Source organism: Cheilinus undulatus, linkage group 1 (assembly GCF_018320785.1).
Source record: "Cheilinus undulatus linkage group 1, ASM1832078v1, whole genome shotgun sequence".
Taxonomy (NCBI): Eukaryota; Metazoa; Chordata; class Actinopteri; order Labriformes; family Labridae; genus Cheilinus; species Cheilinus undulatus.
In genome coordinates this window covers 47269638-47285389 of record NC_054865.1, presented here as the reverse complement: position 1 = coordinate 47285389, position 15752 = coordinate 47269638, and the positions used below count along the sequence as shown (strand labels likewise).

At 36.8% G+C, this 15752-nt stretch overlaps 1 protein-coding gene across 2 annotated transcripts; it reads right to left on the bottom strand.

The window, feature by feature from the left end:
- Positions 1 to 356: 356 nt before the first annotated feature.
- Positions 357 to 7901, bottom strand: dtwd1 (DTW domain containing 1). Of its 2 annotated transcripts, none has more exons than XM_041788923.1 (5): positions 7770 to 7901; positions 3985 to 4300; positions 3650 to 3787; positions 892 to 1171; positions 357 to 747 (listed from the first exon to the last, which is right to left on the bottom strand). In XM_041788923.1, the coding sequence occupies exons 2-5, from the start codon at positions 4240 to 4242 to the stop codon at positions 518 to 520; spliced, it is 906 nt and encodes a 301-aa protein (XP_041644857.1). In that variant the 5' UTR covers positions 4243 to 4300; positions 7770 to 7901; the 3' UTR covers positions 357 to 517. The 2 variants fall into 2 exon arrangements, with proteins under 2 accessions (XP_041644857.1, XP_041644774.1); XM_041788840.1 differs by having other exon boundaries at positions 7734 to 7854.
- Between the last annotated feature and the right edge of the window lie 7851 nt (positions 7902 to 15752).

Below are 15752 nucleotides of genomic sequence, written 5' to 3'. Positions count from 1 at the left end.
GCATCAAGGCTCCTGGTTCTGATCCCCTGTGCATGTATGAGTTCCCTCCAGGTACTCTGGTTTTCTCCCTCAGTCCAAAGACAAGCTTGTTAGGTTAGCTGGTAACTCTAAATTGCCCACAGGTATGAATGTGAGCGGGACTGCTTGTTTGTACATTTGTAGGAATTATTAATTTTACTGTATGAAGGCTTTGAGCCACCAAAGGATATTATTATCATATGTATTTTTTGTGTTTGACCTTTATTTAACCCTATGAAGTCCCGTTGAGATCAAGGTCTCTTTCGAAAGGCAGCACACATCACAATAAATAAAACATTCAAGAGACTGATTATGGTACTTAAAACCAAAACAGCTTATTCATTTGAAATGGCTGTAAACCATTCGTTTTATTGCATGTTCCTTACAAATAAAATATCCTTCACCATTTAATAAAACAGGAAACCAAAAAGATTGTATGTAAATTGAGTCTTCAGCTGCAGCTAAAACTGTCTCTTATAGCTGATTCCAGTTTTTCCCTTCAGCATTTTCCCGCCAAAGTCTTTGCTGTGTTCACGAGTGAGTGCAGATAAGAGTAGAAGAAAAGCAGGTTGTCATATTCTCCTTTGTATTCCTCTGCAATGTACAGCTCATGGTAGTCCTTGAGGAAATAATAGATAGCCTCAATAGTAGAGAGGTAGGTGTCTGGTTTGCCTTTTTGATGGCGCCAGAAACAGGTTTTCCTCGTCTTCAGCTCAACCCGGATAAAATCTGTAGAAGAACGTGCGTCAGTCAGAATGCAAACTAAAGCAGAGTGAGATCACGTTCAACAGCACTGTGGGTGAAGTACATTTGCCCTTAACAATCAACAGCAGCTCTTTGAAAAGCTGCACAAATGGAGTCTGTTATGATTACCTTGCAGTCTCTCATCTGTATTGATCTTATTGGTCTGGTTCCACGTGCTGTCGATGAAGACCACCTTCTGGAGGGGATACACCCTGGACTCTGAGCCCTGTGTTTCATCAGGGGTCCCTGACTCAGAGTTCTTGTCAGTGTTTGTGGCACCTTGACCCTCCTCCCTCTTCAGCCTTTTTATGCAGCGTTCATCAGAGGACTCATGTGACCTGCTGTCATGCAAACACTGCATCATGTCTTTGACAGAGACCGCCCCAGGACCGGGGAACACCACCACCACCTAGAGAAGGAACACAGATTCAACAACATCATACAGAGCAAGATCACAATAAAGGAATTCATTCAGAAACCTGTTTATGTTTAATATGTTTAAATTTCTTATTGATTTTATTTTTATTCTAAATTTAACACACAGGAGATGTAACACTTATCTAGGAATAAATCTGTTTTAAACCTGAAACATGATGTTGTTCAGTCAAATACAACAAATTAGATAGCCAGGAGGAATTATTTGGATCCTGATGGTTGAAATAAACTAACAGAGCTTGTATCTAAATGTCACCTTTTGTGAATTAAGTCAATCTAGAGTATCTGATTATGCCTATACCTAAAGGTTATAATTTCAACTGATTTCATCTTCAGAATCTATTCAAGTTTTTTTCTTATAAAAAATCAGAGTCTGTAATTAAATCAAAATCTAAATTAGCTAAAAAAAACAAGAAATGCAAAAGAAAGAAAGGGGAATTTGGAGAATTTTATGAACAGCGAGAGTTTAAAAGCATGATTAAAAGCAGCTCCTTTGAGGAACATAACACAGTAATATGAACAAACAATAAGGGTTCATGACAAGGATGTTTTTCTCAGAAGAAAAGGATGAATAACACCATGCAGAAGAATGAAAACAAAGAGCACAGACCACTGAAGATGTGCAAAAGACTTTACACAAACTTTTATTTTTCATTTAAAAATACCAAATATCCTTTTATTTAAGCTTCATAACAATAAGAAATTGCATTTTTCTTCATATTTTATGATAGAATAAAGATGTGTTTTAGACTGCTGAGGCAAAAAAACAAGGAAAGAACTGGAAAACAAAAACTTGGGCTTAACAAGCCATCCATAAGCCAGAAGAGAAATCCATCCAGGTACCTAGCCCAAAAGACACTGGTCCTGCCCATTCCAGGGTGAACACATTCCATCAAGATGAATGGTGGTAAAACAGAGAGAGAGGGTCTTTAGGGATTTGCACTAGTACACTATAAAAACCACCCAGTTTAACAATTTTTTTTTGCAACCAAATCCAACTTGGATTTGAGTTAAACATAAAAATTAAGACTTTTCTAAATAAGAATTGGTATCCTAATGAAAAACAAACAGAGTTCTGACGTATTTGAGTGTCCTTTCAGACTCTTTCAATTAAACTGGACAAACAACCCCAGCTTGAGACCGGAGATGTCATAATCTGGCATCACATACTTTATGTGTGTACTCCAACCATGTTAAAGTTGTTGTATCTTAACTTTTAAAGCAGTGTTAATATGTTAGTGCAAAGGTTCTGAAGTGGTGGGTCAGCACCCAAAAGTGTGTCACAGAGCTGTTCTGAATGGGTCCCGAATGTGTGCATGAAAAAAAAAAAAAGGTCAAAGAATCTGAAGCATTTTTAATCCTTTGCCATGTTGTTAGCGGAAACAAATGAAGTACTTGACTGATTTTTTTCTTATTTTTCAGGAATTGACATCATGAATGTAACTGAAATCTTTGGAGAATTTTCCCTGTAAACCTTTTAGTTAACTTTTAAGTAATTTCCCCTTCCATTTTTGTGGAAATTTTTGCTGAAGTATTAGGTAAAAATTCTCTGGGACTTTTACTATAAATAAAAAAAATCACAAGGAACCAGGAACCCTCTTGCATTTTTAGCAGTAACAATTAGGAGTTTTCACAGAACCTTTCAGCAGTGTTTTCCAAGAGATTTCGTGGAATGTTTCAGGAATTTTCACAAGGAATAATCAGGAGGTTTTTTTGGAAACCTTCCAGGAAACTTTTTGGAATTTTACCTGGAATGTGTCTCAAAACTTTTGTGAATCTTCTAGTGTATTTTCCTGGATACTCTGAGGTATTTATCAGAAATTTGGGTTTCTAATTAAGAAGTTGGCAGTGGGTCCTGAGGCAGGACCATCTGAGAACCACTGTTAGTGAACGTGTGAGGAATCTGTTAACAAGCACGCTGACTACAGCTCCTCTTGTCACAGAGCTGTCACCTGCATAACTCAGTAGCAGCACAATAGCAGTCCCACATTTTATGATATTTATGATAATTTACATCACTCTAGTTTCTGCCAAAAGCCACAGAGCTCTCCCTCTGCACTCCTTTGCCCTTTGAGGATGAAAAACATAAAGTTATGCTTCTTGTCACTTCCACTGTTTTATAACCTACCAACTGTGTGATAAAATACCCACGAATACATGGTAGAATATGCAAACTCCACACAGAAAGGCCCTGTCATGTGGGGGTTCAGACCATTCTTGATATGAGATGCCAGCACCAACCCCTGGGCCACTGTGCAGATATTGAGCTGATGTGACATGTAACTTTCTGTTTACATAATTCCTGAACTTTCATTTCAAGACCAATTATTAGTATAGATAACGAAAAGTAATATAGAGAAGTATAATTAGCTGCAGCCATTAACGTGCATACCCACAATAAGTATGTTGGGGTAAATAAACCGCATCTGTTCTGATATAAAAAACAACTTACCTTATCCCTCTCATAGTCAGGTATGCAGGGGTAAGTGTATATGGTGACATCATTGGGTGCGAGGATCTTGGCGTGTATCGCTGTGCTCTTTCCATCCGTCTCATTTGGATGCTTGATGATGTCTATTTTAACAGGAAGCTGGACACAATGTACAACATGTAGAGTCAGGTTCAGAGGACAGTGACTCTTCAACCACCATATGTGAGAAATTCCCTCTTAGATAGAAAAAAACATAACTTATTTCCACCACATTAGGATACTACCATGGTAAAAACCTCACAGCTGAAGGCCTCTTTGAAAAAGAGAAATCACTTGAGTCCTAACCTCTTACTGACCTTGATTAAAGGGATCTCTTGCAGGGCGACACCGACTAATGAGCAGCATGTGTAGCAGAAGAACATCCTTGATCCTCCACATTTAGCGCATTTCAACCTGCCTTTCTGCTGCGCATTCTCCAGCACTTCATGTGATGCCAATTTTAGACCTTGGAAAGGCTGCTTGGCAAGCTCACAAGCATCTGATGAATCACTGGAGACTGTTGTTTTGTCACGGCAACTGGGATGGAGACGCTGGTCTTGATCCAGGCTACTCATGCTTGTTCTTTTAATGTTAACAGACCAATGTTTGAGTATGTGGGCTCTACATTCATAGCTGCACAACAATGACAAAAACAAACAAAGTGAATTTACATGACAAAAATAATACAAATTAGACAAATTTAAATGTCAGGAGCACAGCAATGTGGAAAAGCCATTAATCAAGTGAGGGGTTATTTAAAAGATTATAAATAAGTCTTTTTTTTGTAGGACAAATGAGTCATTTATTTGACAAATCTATGGTGTATTAATATTTTGATGAGAATGGGTAACAACTTCACTTGTTGTTGCTTAAATGCTCTTTTCCAGGCTACAGAGATGCATAGCTGCTATGTACAACCACTAAAATCCCACCCCAGAATCATGTCTCGTATAGCCTTTGTAAGCATGAATCAACTTCAGAACGACCTGTACGGTGAACTCTCAAAACTTGCTTTAAAAAACGCCACTATCTTTAAATGTGCCCCAACTAGTGTGATTATTCTTATGAGTGTGTTTTACATAGGGACTTCTTTATCAATGTTAACTCTTGACGTTTTTTAGTTGTATCTTTCTAACCTGTAACTTTATCTGACTTTTTATCAAATTTGACAGCAGTGGTCCATCAGCGTACACAAGACATGATAATAAAATATATTATCTATTTTGGGGAAGCAGTAGCTCAATCTGTAAGGACTTGAGTTTGAAACCTGCAGGTCACCTGGTTAAAGTCTCTGCATGGACCAAAGAAAAATGGGGAGCGATGCTGGTTCCCTTCCTGAGCGCTGCAGAGGTGCTCCAGAATAAGGCATTAGACCCATAGGGCATGTTTTTTGCATACGTTTAGAGTGAACAATAAGAGTGAAAAAAGTTGATTTCGACTCAGAGATATAAAGAATCCTCTTCTCTTATCTATTTTTTAACACTAGAAAAGCATAAGAATAATGTTATCAAGTCAAATTAAAGTTTTCTGGTTCAAATTTACTCCAGCACAAGTAAAATACTAGTCTATAAATTTAAGCTTAAATTTTCTGTAAAAAACATGGCTAGTTCCACTTTTTAACAGAAAGTGTGGAACTGGACATGCCTCCTCATTTTGGCTTTAAGCTGTTTTTGTTTTTCCTCAGTACTTGATGCTTTTTTTCCAAAAAAATGCGTGAAGTACAATACTTTTGCCAAACTAAACTTTAGTAAAAGTAAAATTGGTTATTTCAAAAACTACTCAAGTAGTCCACAGTACACAAAAAGCCCCATGTCTAAGGGGCTTTCACAATGAAATATGAATATTTCTTAATGTGCAATAACTACAAGAGAATATGAGTCTCCAGCCAGGTTGGTTATTTATAGCGTGACTTAAACTAAAGTAAAATGCAACTGCTGTTTAAGGATGAAATGTGGAATCATTTTCTCGCTATGTGCTACTGATAATCACATGTTGTTGAAGTCAAACTACTGGCCAGCTTCGACAACCTTGTTGTGGCTTTCAGTTTTTACTCAGTACTTGATAATTTTTTAAAATGTAATGAATACTTCACCAAAATATACTCAAGTAATAGTAAAAGTGGTTAATAAATATTAAAAGGACTAAAATACAAGAACTTTATTTATCCCCGAAGGGAAATTCAATAGTTAGTACAAGTACACAAAAAAGCTACTCAGTTACAGTAATGTAAGTAAATGTCTTTAGTTGCTTTCCAGCCCTGATCACAACCACTTACTGAACTGATTTAATAATTAACAGCGAAGTGAACACTGGAAATAAACTGCAAGAGGGAGGGGACCTTCTGCGCAAAACTAACTCCACTGGCTGGGAGACTTTTGCCATATATAAAAGTAAGTAGAGACACTGCTTCAATCTTTAACCCTTTGAGCCTTTAGCTGTTTAAAACATTTTGTTGTGCTTGAAATTATTGTCTTAAAAAGCTTGGAAAACATTAAAACTGTTGTGCACAGTCAAGCTCTGAATGTCTTTTTTTAATCAGGACAACCTGGGCTTTAAGAATATGTGTGGTGAAGTAATCTTACTTTAATTAAAAAAAAAAAACTATGGGACTACAAAGACAAAAAAACTAAACATAAAATAAAACTCAAAGATTTTTGTGTGTGATACACAGTAAATATTAATGATTCAGACATTTTTTGCACAAACTTATTTCCCATCGGTTTGGGACTAGAAAGAGAAAGAATAATCATATTCTACAAAAAACATTCAAAATCATACTCTACAAAAAAAGTTCTTGTGCTTCTCTGTATTGGCTATTTGAGTGATTATACAAAGCAGGGACACACATCACAGGCGCTCTGTCTCTCTTTCTCTCCATTATAAGCTATTCAGGTCGGCTCCTCCAGGATTTAAGAATAAAGACATGCACATTTTGACAAAGCATGATCAACAATGGAACAGCCTGCCATTTGCTGTGATAGCCTGCCTCAATGCATCGTGGTGAATAGCAATAGCTGCAAGCAGCAGAACTGATTTAAAAAAATTGATTATAAAATTGATAAAAGATGTTCAATATCTGACTTGTTGGTGGGGATTTAATCTTTAAATACCCAGGATTGTCACCTGAGTTCAAGAGTTGCTATAGAAGATAGCTTAGTTAGAATGGCACAATGGCAGGCTAGAATTAGAAAATAGTGGCTGTGATTTAAGGTGCAAAAGTTGTTTAACTTTTGTAACCTATGTCTCTATACAAATTTGACGTCAGAGGGTCAATAGGCAGGGGTGGAAAAAACTAGTTTTATTCACACAAATTACTGTAATCAGATAGCTTTTGTGTACTTGTACTTTCTTGAGTCTACTGTGGAAGGTGTGATTTTATTTTTACTATAGCACATTTTTGGGTTAACAAAGAGGCCCTAGCTTTCTGTCAACAACATGACAGTATGTGAATGCACATGACGGCCAGTAGCACATAGAGATTGAATCCATATTAAATCTAAAATACACTGGTGGATTTCACTGTATGAGAAAGGTGTGACTTGTGAAAATTAATATTCCAATGTTGTTATTGCCTATAAGAAAACATTATTTTTTACCGTGCAGTTCCTCAATTAGTTAACTTTCAGTGAATTTCAGTTAATTTTACACGTACTTGAGTAGATTTATAATCCGGTACTTTTACGTCATCCAAAGTAAATTCTAACCGAAGCAGCTTTACTTAAATTGAGTGCTATGGTCTTGTCCTCTTTCCACCTCTATTAATAGGAAAATAAGCAATACGATGATGAGAAATCACGTGTGTTAATGTGAAGCGAATTAAAGACAACTTACTACAATTGAAGGCTAAGATTAAAAGCACAGAATTCAATAAAACCCATCCTTTGCATAGCTATTAATCTCCTCTCTTACTTCCAGTGAGATCTGACAGTACGGTTTAGTAAATATTGCACTCATGCTAGTAAGCTAGCTTCTGTTAGCATGCTTGCCACATGCTCAGTAGCCTCGTTAACAAAGTGACACATTTGGCTGCTTTATAAAAACGAAAGGACGGAATAAAAGTAACGACCTGTGGCGAAAAGCTGTCCAAAAGCTCATCACATACCAAGGATAAAATGTGTGTATCGGTAGGTTGTTATATCATGTACAGCAGCGTGAACGTCTTCTTCTACGCCGGATGTACGGTTCCGCGTGAAGGAAGGAGAACTTGTCAGTCATGTTGCCGAGCAACGACATTCGAACGTGTGCTGATGGGCAGCGACCCCACCTGAAGAGAGGGAGAAACAGTCAAGAGAAGGTACTTATCCCATTTTTTATGGATAAATAACAATAAAACTCACCAAAAACATATACTGGTATTACAGAGTATATTTAGATTAGCCAAATAATGGGTCTAGACATTATAACGTACACCAGGGATACGGGTTAAATGAAATAAATCATAAAACCTCGATGTTTAAGCTAGCTGTTGTGTTGTTTTACAAAGTTGTTAAGTTGCTCATGGAAGTGGCTATTTCAAATAATAAGCTTGTTAGACTGTCTTACTGTCTTTACGTTAAAACTTGTGTCCTTTAGACTATGTAATGATTGCGGTCACTTATATTTCAGAAATGTCTGCTTGTTTTTCGGTATTTGTTGTGAGATCAGCAGGTTTGCAGGTAAAAATAACCAGAGGTGGAAAAATACATGACTATTGTACTCAAGAAAAATACAGTTTCTCTGGTTAAAATGTACTTAGGTAAAAGTAAATATACTAAAGTAAAAGCAAATATACCAAAGTAAAAGTAAAAAGAATTTTATATAAAATTTACTTTAAGTACTGAATAGCTACCGAGGTGCTTTACGGGAAAATATGATCTTTCCTTATGGGCAAGAACAAGAGACTAGATCTCCAACCAGGTTGTTCAGATGAAGTCACACCTGTATAATAAAGTCAAATCACAGCAAAATTGACAAACTCATATAGAGTTAAATTTAACACTTTCCCTCGGGAAAAACAGAGAGTCATTTTCATAGCAATGCACTTTATACTGATGAAGAATATGCACTGTGTGTCCTGTAGGATCACCTTAAGTCACAGGCATGAACTCTAACTCTGGATAACTTCGCTCATGGTGCAAATGTGTCCACCAGAAACATGAGCAAAAAAACAACCCCAGCAAGCATCACTGTACAACAGGCAACATCTAAACACAACTAACTTAGCCCCCCCTTTTTTTTTAAATTCACAGTGGTCCTGCTTAGATTGACTCAACAGAATTGAACCAGCACTGGTGGATCAACACTGTCAAATAACTCCAACACTGAAAACAGTTTCACTCAGAATGGAGTTAGAATTACTCTTTTGGAGTCAATATCAACTTCCAAATTTTTACACTGAGACATCACCGCTCCAGTTTTGCTGTTTTGGGATGTGACAGTAATTCTGATTAAAACAAAAAGAATCAAGTACTAATTTCAAAATGTATTTAAACAGCAAAAGTACACAAAAGTAACAGTGATTAGTAACTTTCCACCTCTGAATCCATCTTTCTCTGTGAATGTCCTAGAGTGTTCCAGCCAGAGCCTTGACTTGAGCCCTATTGAACATCTCTGGAGAGACCTGAAAATGGCTGTCCATCAATGGTCCCTATCCAACCTGACTGAGACTGAAAGGATTTGTACAGAAGAATGGCAGAAAATGGCCCAGTCAAGGTGTGCAAAGCTTGTTACATCATACTCCAAAAGACTCAAGGCTGTAATAGCTGCCAATGTTGCTTCAACTAAGTACTGAGTAAAGGGTCTGAATACTTACTTCAATGTGATATTTCATTTTTTTCAATAGATTTGCAAAAATGTCAAAAATTCTGTTATCACTTTGTCATGATGGGGCTTTGCCCAAGTATTTTATAGATATCATCTGTGGAATTTCTTCAATTAACTTCAAAATTTGTACTTGCAGACACTAAGAAAGAAACTGAAAAGTTGCTCTCTTTCTCTCAAACTTGGTGCAGCGCTGTGATGCTCGCTTACCTGCACCGTTATTAACCTAGATATATGAAAAGTTCTGTCAGGGTGGATCAAATTTTTTCTTTGTCAAGGAGTGAAAGAGCTACAACATTATCATCATAACTTTTTTCTTTTCAGTGCTAGACCCTTTTAGGTTATGATGTGAATTTTTGCAATGAATAGAAAATAATGGAACCAAACTCGATGTGCAAGGATTGTTTACTTGATGTTTTTTAATCAGATTATGGTTTCGAAAAGTGCATATGAAAATAACAGACTCGTGCAAAGGCCTCAAAGGTGAGTTATATCAAAGCAGCCTATTTATCCTTATAACTTTTGTATGTGGCACTCAGTGAAAAAAGTTTGGACAACCCTGCCTTAAAGGTTCCTTCTGGGAAAGAATAGTCTAAAATATCAATATGAATTTGTCTTGTTCAAAGCCAGATGTTCTTGGAATGATGTAAAACAGATTGCTCTATGTCAGATTTCAAAGATACCTGAGCTGTCTCCCTTCTTATGAAACAGACAATCGCATGCAGACTTGCATGGCAAACAGATGCGTATCAAATGTGACCTTCCGTTGTCTGTGATATTAGATTCCAAACAATAACAAATCTGCCAAATGTGTAGTTTGTGCCAGGCTGCTATGATAATCGCCACAGTAAAACAGTTTATCAATATTAGTCAAATCAATCACAGAAACTTTCCTGTCATCAGGACAGGCTGTGGAGGATCAAGCAGCCTGTTTTTGTGTCTTCTTTCTACAATATGCGTCTGTTGGTTATCCTTCCACAGATTTAAGGAGATTCGGCTCTCTTAAATCTGAAGCTTCAGTTTCTACATACATGATTGCCTGCTGTACTTTGAACCGTCTTTCAGTCTCTATGCCCTGTATAGCTTTTTATATTAAATTCTGAATAGCAACACAACAACAATTGTTGAGGTTAAAAAATATGAATGGATTGACCGTGCCTCACATAACCCTTTATTAAAATTCATTCATGTTTCCTCCTTTTCTGTTTAGTCTGACACAGAGGAAGGAAAAGCCAACCATCTGACCACATTCAGGAATGTTTGTTTTAGTGTTGACAGAAGGCCAGATAAAATAATGATGCATTGTGTTCCTCTATGTCCTATGGCTTTTACCACAGACTGAGGATACATTCCCCACAATGCTTCTTTGACTTTTTAAAACTGACATAGTGTGACTTTTTGAACAACTATTTTTCAAACATCTTGTTTTTCAGGTATAAAGCCCAAACTCTTTTCTTAGAAGAGCTGGACCTGCAGTGAATACACCAGCCAAAGTGGAGTCAAAAGGACTTTGTCCTAGCTCATGGTGAGATGTACTGTATATATTTACTTAAGTAGGGCATTGTGTTTCAGCCCAGTGCATAATAGTGTATTTACATTCAGGAACACACTAACATTACCCCCAGTTCATGGAGGTTTGTAAAAGGAAATTATAGCTTATAAAGAATCTAAAATTTATAAGTGAAATGAGTCGTAACAGATGTTAATTTAAGACACTTCACAAAGAGTGGGGTGAAGATCACACTCTTTGATGTATTATTATAAAGACCTAATACTTATCACCATGAGCTCAGCACTAGCAATACTTAACACTGATACAGAAATCACATTTAAAACAAAGCACACCAAAGTTGTAAACAATTCATTGATCTTACATGCAAGCAATAACCTCATTTTTGTTATGCATTCATTAGACAGATCAGCTGTTTATGCAGAAAACGGTAGCCATATTTATGTTCATATAATACAAAATAAGTCTAAAAAAGCATGCATTTTCGAAGCACAATAATCCAAAGCTACTCTCGTTTGCAGCTAATTGAAAATCAAATCTTTTTAAGAATGTATTTACTTTTCTTTTTAATTGATTTTTAAAATATTTATATGAGTCCCAGTAACTGGAACACATATATAGTAAGACAAATAATTTCTTAAATACCCACCACAATTATCTTCATGGAGACAACAGATGTTTTTAATTTTCCAAACTATCTGAGTCAGAGTGTCAGCATTAATCTTTTATCTTTCAACTCACAGTCAGCTCAGTGGACAAGTCAAAAGTCATATATGCCTTCTGTTCAGTCCAGGTCTGTGTCAAACATAAAGTTATTTACTCTTAGTTTAACACAGTACAAAATCCAAAATGAGACAAACACAGTTTCAGTGAAATTCCAGAATAGGATGCTCAATCATGAATAACTACAGAAATTCTAAGATAAATTGCAATTAAATATTTTAATTATATTCAGCCCTACATTTGATTTAATCAAGTTGGCAACCCTTGCTGACCGAATCTTTTGTATCATATAGTGATGTGTTGTTTGTGAACAATCTGGATATTTTATATGAGCGATGGAATTTGTGATCTGTCTGAGAGATGTTTGTTTGTTATTGTTGTTACTGATTGACAGATTAGGGATGCTCTTTTCTCCTCATCCTCTGCCACAGCTACACCACTCACTAAGGACTTGTGCTTGATGGTGTAACATTAACATTTTTTACCAGGGGTGACATATTGCTTAACCAGTGAGCAGGTTTCATCCAGCCCAAAAGGCATTTTGGGTTGATGGGACATTTCAGAGAATAACTCTCTAAGAATATAATGAATTGAAACATGTAAGCACAATTGAAGCAAAATACCACCACAAATATCAACCATATGTCAAAACATTGCTATATTTGGCTGGTCTAATAAAGCCTTAATGTAATTAATGAGGATCTGTTTGGGAGCTGGCTCTTTTTGCTGAGCTGAGCTCAATGATCCAGATCACTAAAAAGAGCTGGAATTACAATCACTAGTATTATGTTTGTAGGAATGAATGAAACCTTTGTCATCAATCAGTAAGTGAAATTATTATTGATCCTAATGCTCTCATTGCTGTGATTTTGTTCAGTCAAACTTGAATAATTAATCTTAACCCTATCACACAGAATTACTAGTTTGGAATCTGTGTTGCATGCGAATCCAGCACAGTACTGCTCTTATACATCTGTATTATAAATAGGCTTTTTAAATATGTTCATTTTTTTCCTGGTGTAGTGAAGTGAGACAGCCAAGGCTTTTGCTGTAATTCTTTTTTATCCTTTCCTCTATTGCACAGTCTCCATTCTATCCTTTTCTTACTGGAACAAGTCTGCCTGTTAATCCCTCTAAAGGGCTATAAACATGAAGCTTTAATTTAAAGGCAGACAGATTCATGACTTCTGTGACTTTACAGAGTGTGAAGGTATGCGTGACTCATTTGTTGTGGACCATTTTCTGATTATTGATATCTGACCCTTGAGATGGCATTAGAACATCATTTGCATTTAAAACTGCTTTTGTTTCATTTTGTATTCTGTGCTGTCTAAAACTACGGTAAAAACCTCCCATTTGGATACAGACCTTTCATTTTCAAAGAAAAATGAGGATTTTTGATTTATGGGTAGATCAAAGTTTATTGGTGCATTCCAGTTTTGGTTTGACCTCAGAAATTCCAAGATGCTAGTCATCTCATTCCCCCCTGAAGTTGGAATTATGACTAAGAAACTCTGAGGGACTTCAGGAACCAGATTAATCAATTTGAAGTAACTGGAAAGCCTTCAAACTGAGTGTGATATCATTCTCAATTTTTACATCTGACATTAATGAAATGGAGCATATGACATGAACTTAACCACAGAAAAAAGGAGCTTGTCATGGATGGAAAAGGAAATAAGGTGCATTATAAAGGTAAATGTTTTATAACACAGGGTGCAGACAACTTTTGACTTGTCCACTGGGCTGTCAATGAGTTTTTAAAGTGAAATGAGACATAAAAATCCTAGTGAAGTGAAATCTAAAATGTGTTTAAACACTAGGTAGTTTGAATAAGGTAGCTGTAAACATGTGAAAAACACTGAGATATACGTGTGACTGAATTCTTAATGTAGACTATTAGAAAGATGTTCACCTGGCTTGGCTTAATTTGAGCTGGGCAAATATAGGAGCCCATGACATTTCTGGTCTTAAGGGGCAATACTAAGCTTGTGTATCACAATTACAGTGCCGTGAAAAAGTATTTGCCCCCTTTCTGATTCCTGAGGTTTTTTTTTTTTTTGCATATTTATCACACTTAAATGTTTTGGATCATCAAACCAATTTTTATATCTCACAACAACAACCCAAGTAAATAAAAAATGCAGTGTTTTAATGATTATTTAAGTTTTTAAGGGGGGAAAAAAATTCAAACCTATCTGACCCTGTATGAATAAGTAATTGCCCCCTCTTGTTAAATCACGAGTTAACTGTGATTAACCACAGGTTTTGGAAAGCTGAGTTCAATTTCACTGGCCATAGCCAGGCCTGATTACTAACAGATTTGTTGAATCAAGAATTCACTTAAATAGAAGCTGCCAGACAAAGTGAAGTAGGCTACAAGATCTCAAAAAGAAACACATCATGCCACGATCCAATTAAATTCAAGAACAAATGAGAAACAAAGTGATAGAAATCTATCCATCTGGAAAAGGTTACTAAGCCATTTTCAAGACTTTGGGACTTCAGCAAACCACAGTCAGAGCTATTATCCACAAATCGAGAAAACTGGGAACAGTGGTGAACCTTCCAAGGAGTGGTCGGCCAACCAAAATTACTCCAAGAGTGCAACGACGACTCATCCAGGAGGATGAGACAACTCGCTGTGATTGAGGGAACAATGAATGCTGCTGTCTATCAGAAAATCCTGAAGGCCATCGTCCGGCCATCAGTTTGAGCTCTCAAGCTCCAGTGCTCTTGGGCTATGGAGCTGGACAATGACCCGAAAAATACCAGCAAGTCCACCGCTCAAGAAAACCAAAATTAAGGTTTTTGAGTGACCCAGTCAGGGTCCGGACTTAAATCCAATTGAGATGCTGTGGTGTGATCTTAATCGGGCAGTTCATGCTGGAAAACCCTCCAATATGGCTGAGTTAAAACAATTCTGCAAAGAAGAGTGGGCCCAAATTCCTCCACACTGATGTGAAAGACTCATCACCAGTTATCACAAATGCTTGATTTCAGTTATTGCTGCCAAGGGTGGCACAACCAGTTATTAGGTTCAGGGGGGCAGTTACTTATTCACACAGGGTCAGATAGGTTTGAATTTTTTTCCCCCCTTAAAAACTTAAATAATCATTAAAACACTGCATTTTTTATTTACTTGGGTTGTTGTTGTGAGATATAAAAATTGGTTTGATGATATGAAACATTAAGGTGTGATAAATATGCAAGAATTCAGGAATCAGAAAGGGGGCAAATAATTTCTCACAGCACTGTTGTTGGATGCCAGAGGTGACAGTTTTTACATCTTTTTAATAATGGCCTTAACAATGGCTACAAGCTAGTAGACTTTCTTGTCTTAAATGTGATATGATTATCATAAACATTTTATCTTATTTTATCCTGTGGATTATATTATCTGATATGGTGATTTTCCTGTGAGTTCTTGGAGGTTTCAGCTTTCCTTCACAATAATCTGGTGTTCTGGGGGTTCCACACAAAGGGAACACAGAAATCCCCACATTGCATAACCACAGATTTCCTCAGTGGAAATGAAGGTTTATGGCCTTGAAATGTATCAAGTTCAACTGCGTGTTCCCCCTCCCCCTTGGGGCCTCCCTTTTCTCCCGCTGCCCCAAGACCACCTCTTTACTTCGCACGAGACTCCCCAGCCTCTTTCCTTGTTTATGTTCCCTTGCCTTTCTTTCTCATCCTCCCCCTTTCTGTTTGTCTCACTCCATCTTTCCCTGCAGCTCTTCACAGCCAGTGTCAGACTTCCTTCAACCTCTGTTCATTTATACCATATAAAATATGGAATACATGTGGTGCTGTGTGTTCATCCTTCCACACAAATACAAATGTAATACCGTTCTAAAACAATCTAATGAATGATCAATCATTGTCATAGAGTTATTATTCATCCCAGGAGGTTTATCGAACTGCACAGAAGCTTTTCATGCAGGAAGTAAAGAAGTACAGACATTAAAACTGCTCAGCTGGTACTGTGATTTATAAAACAGTTTTTATTCACTGCTGTAAAACCATATCTGATTTGTTAACAGCTAATATAGA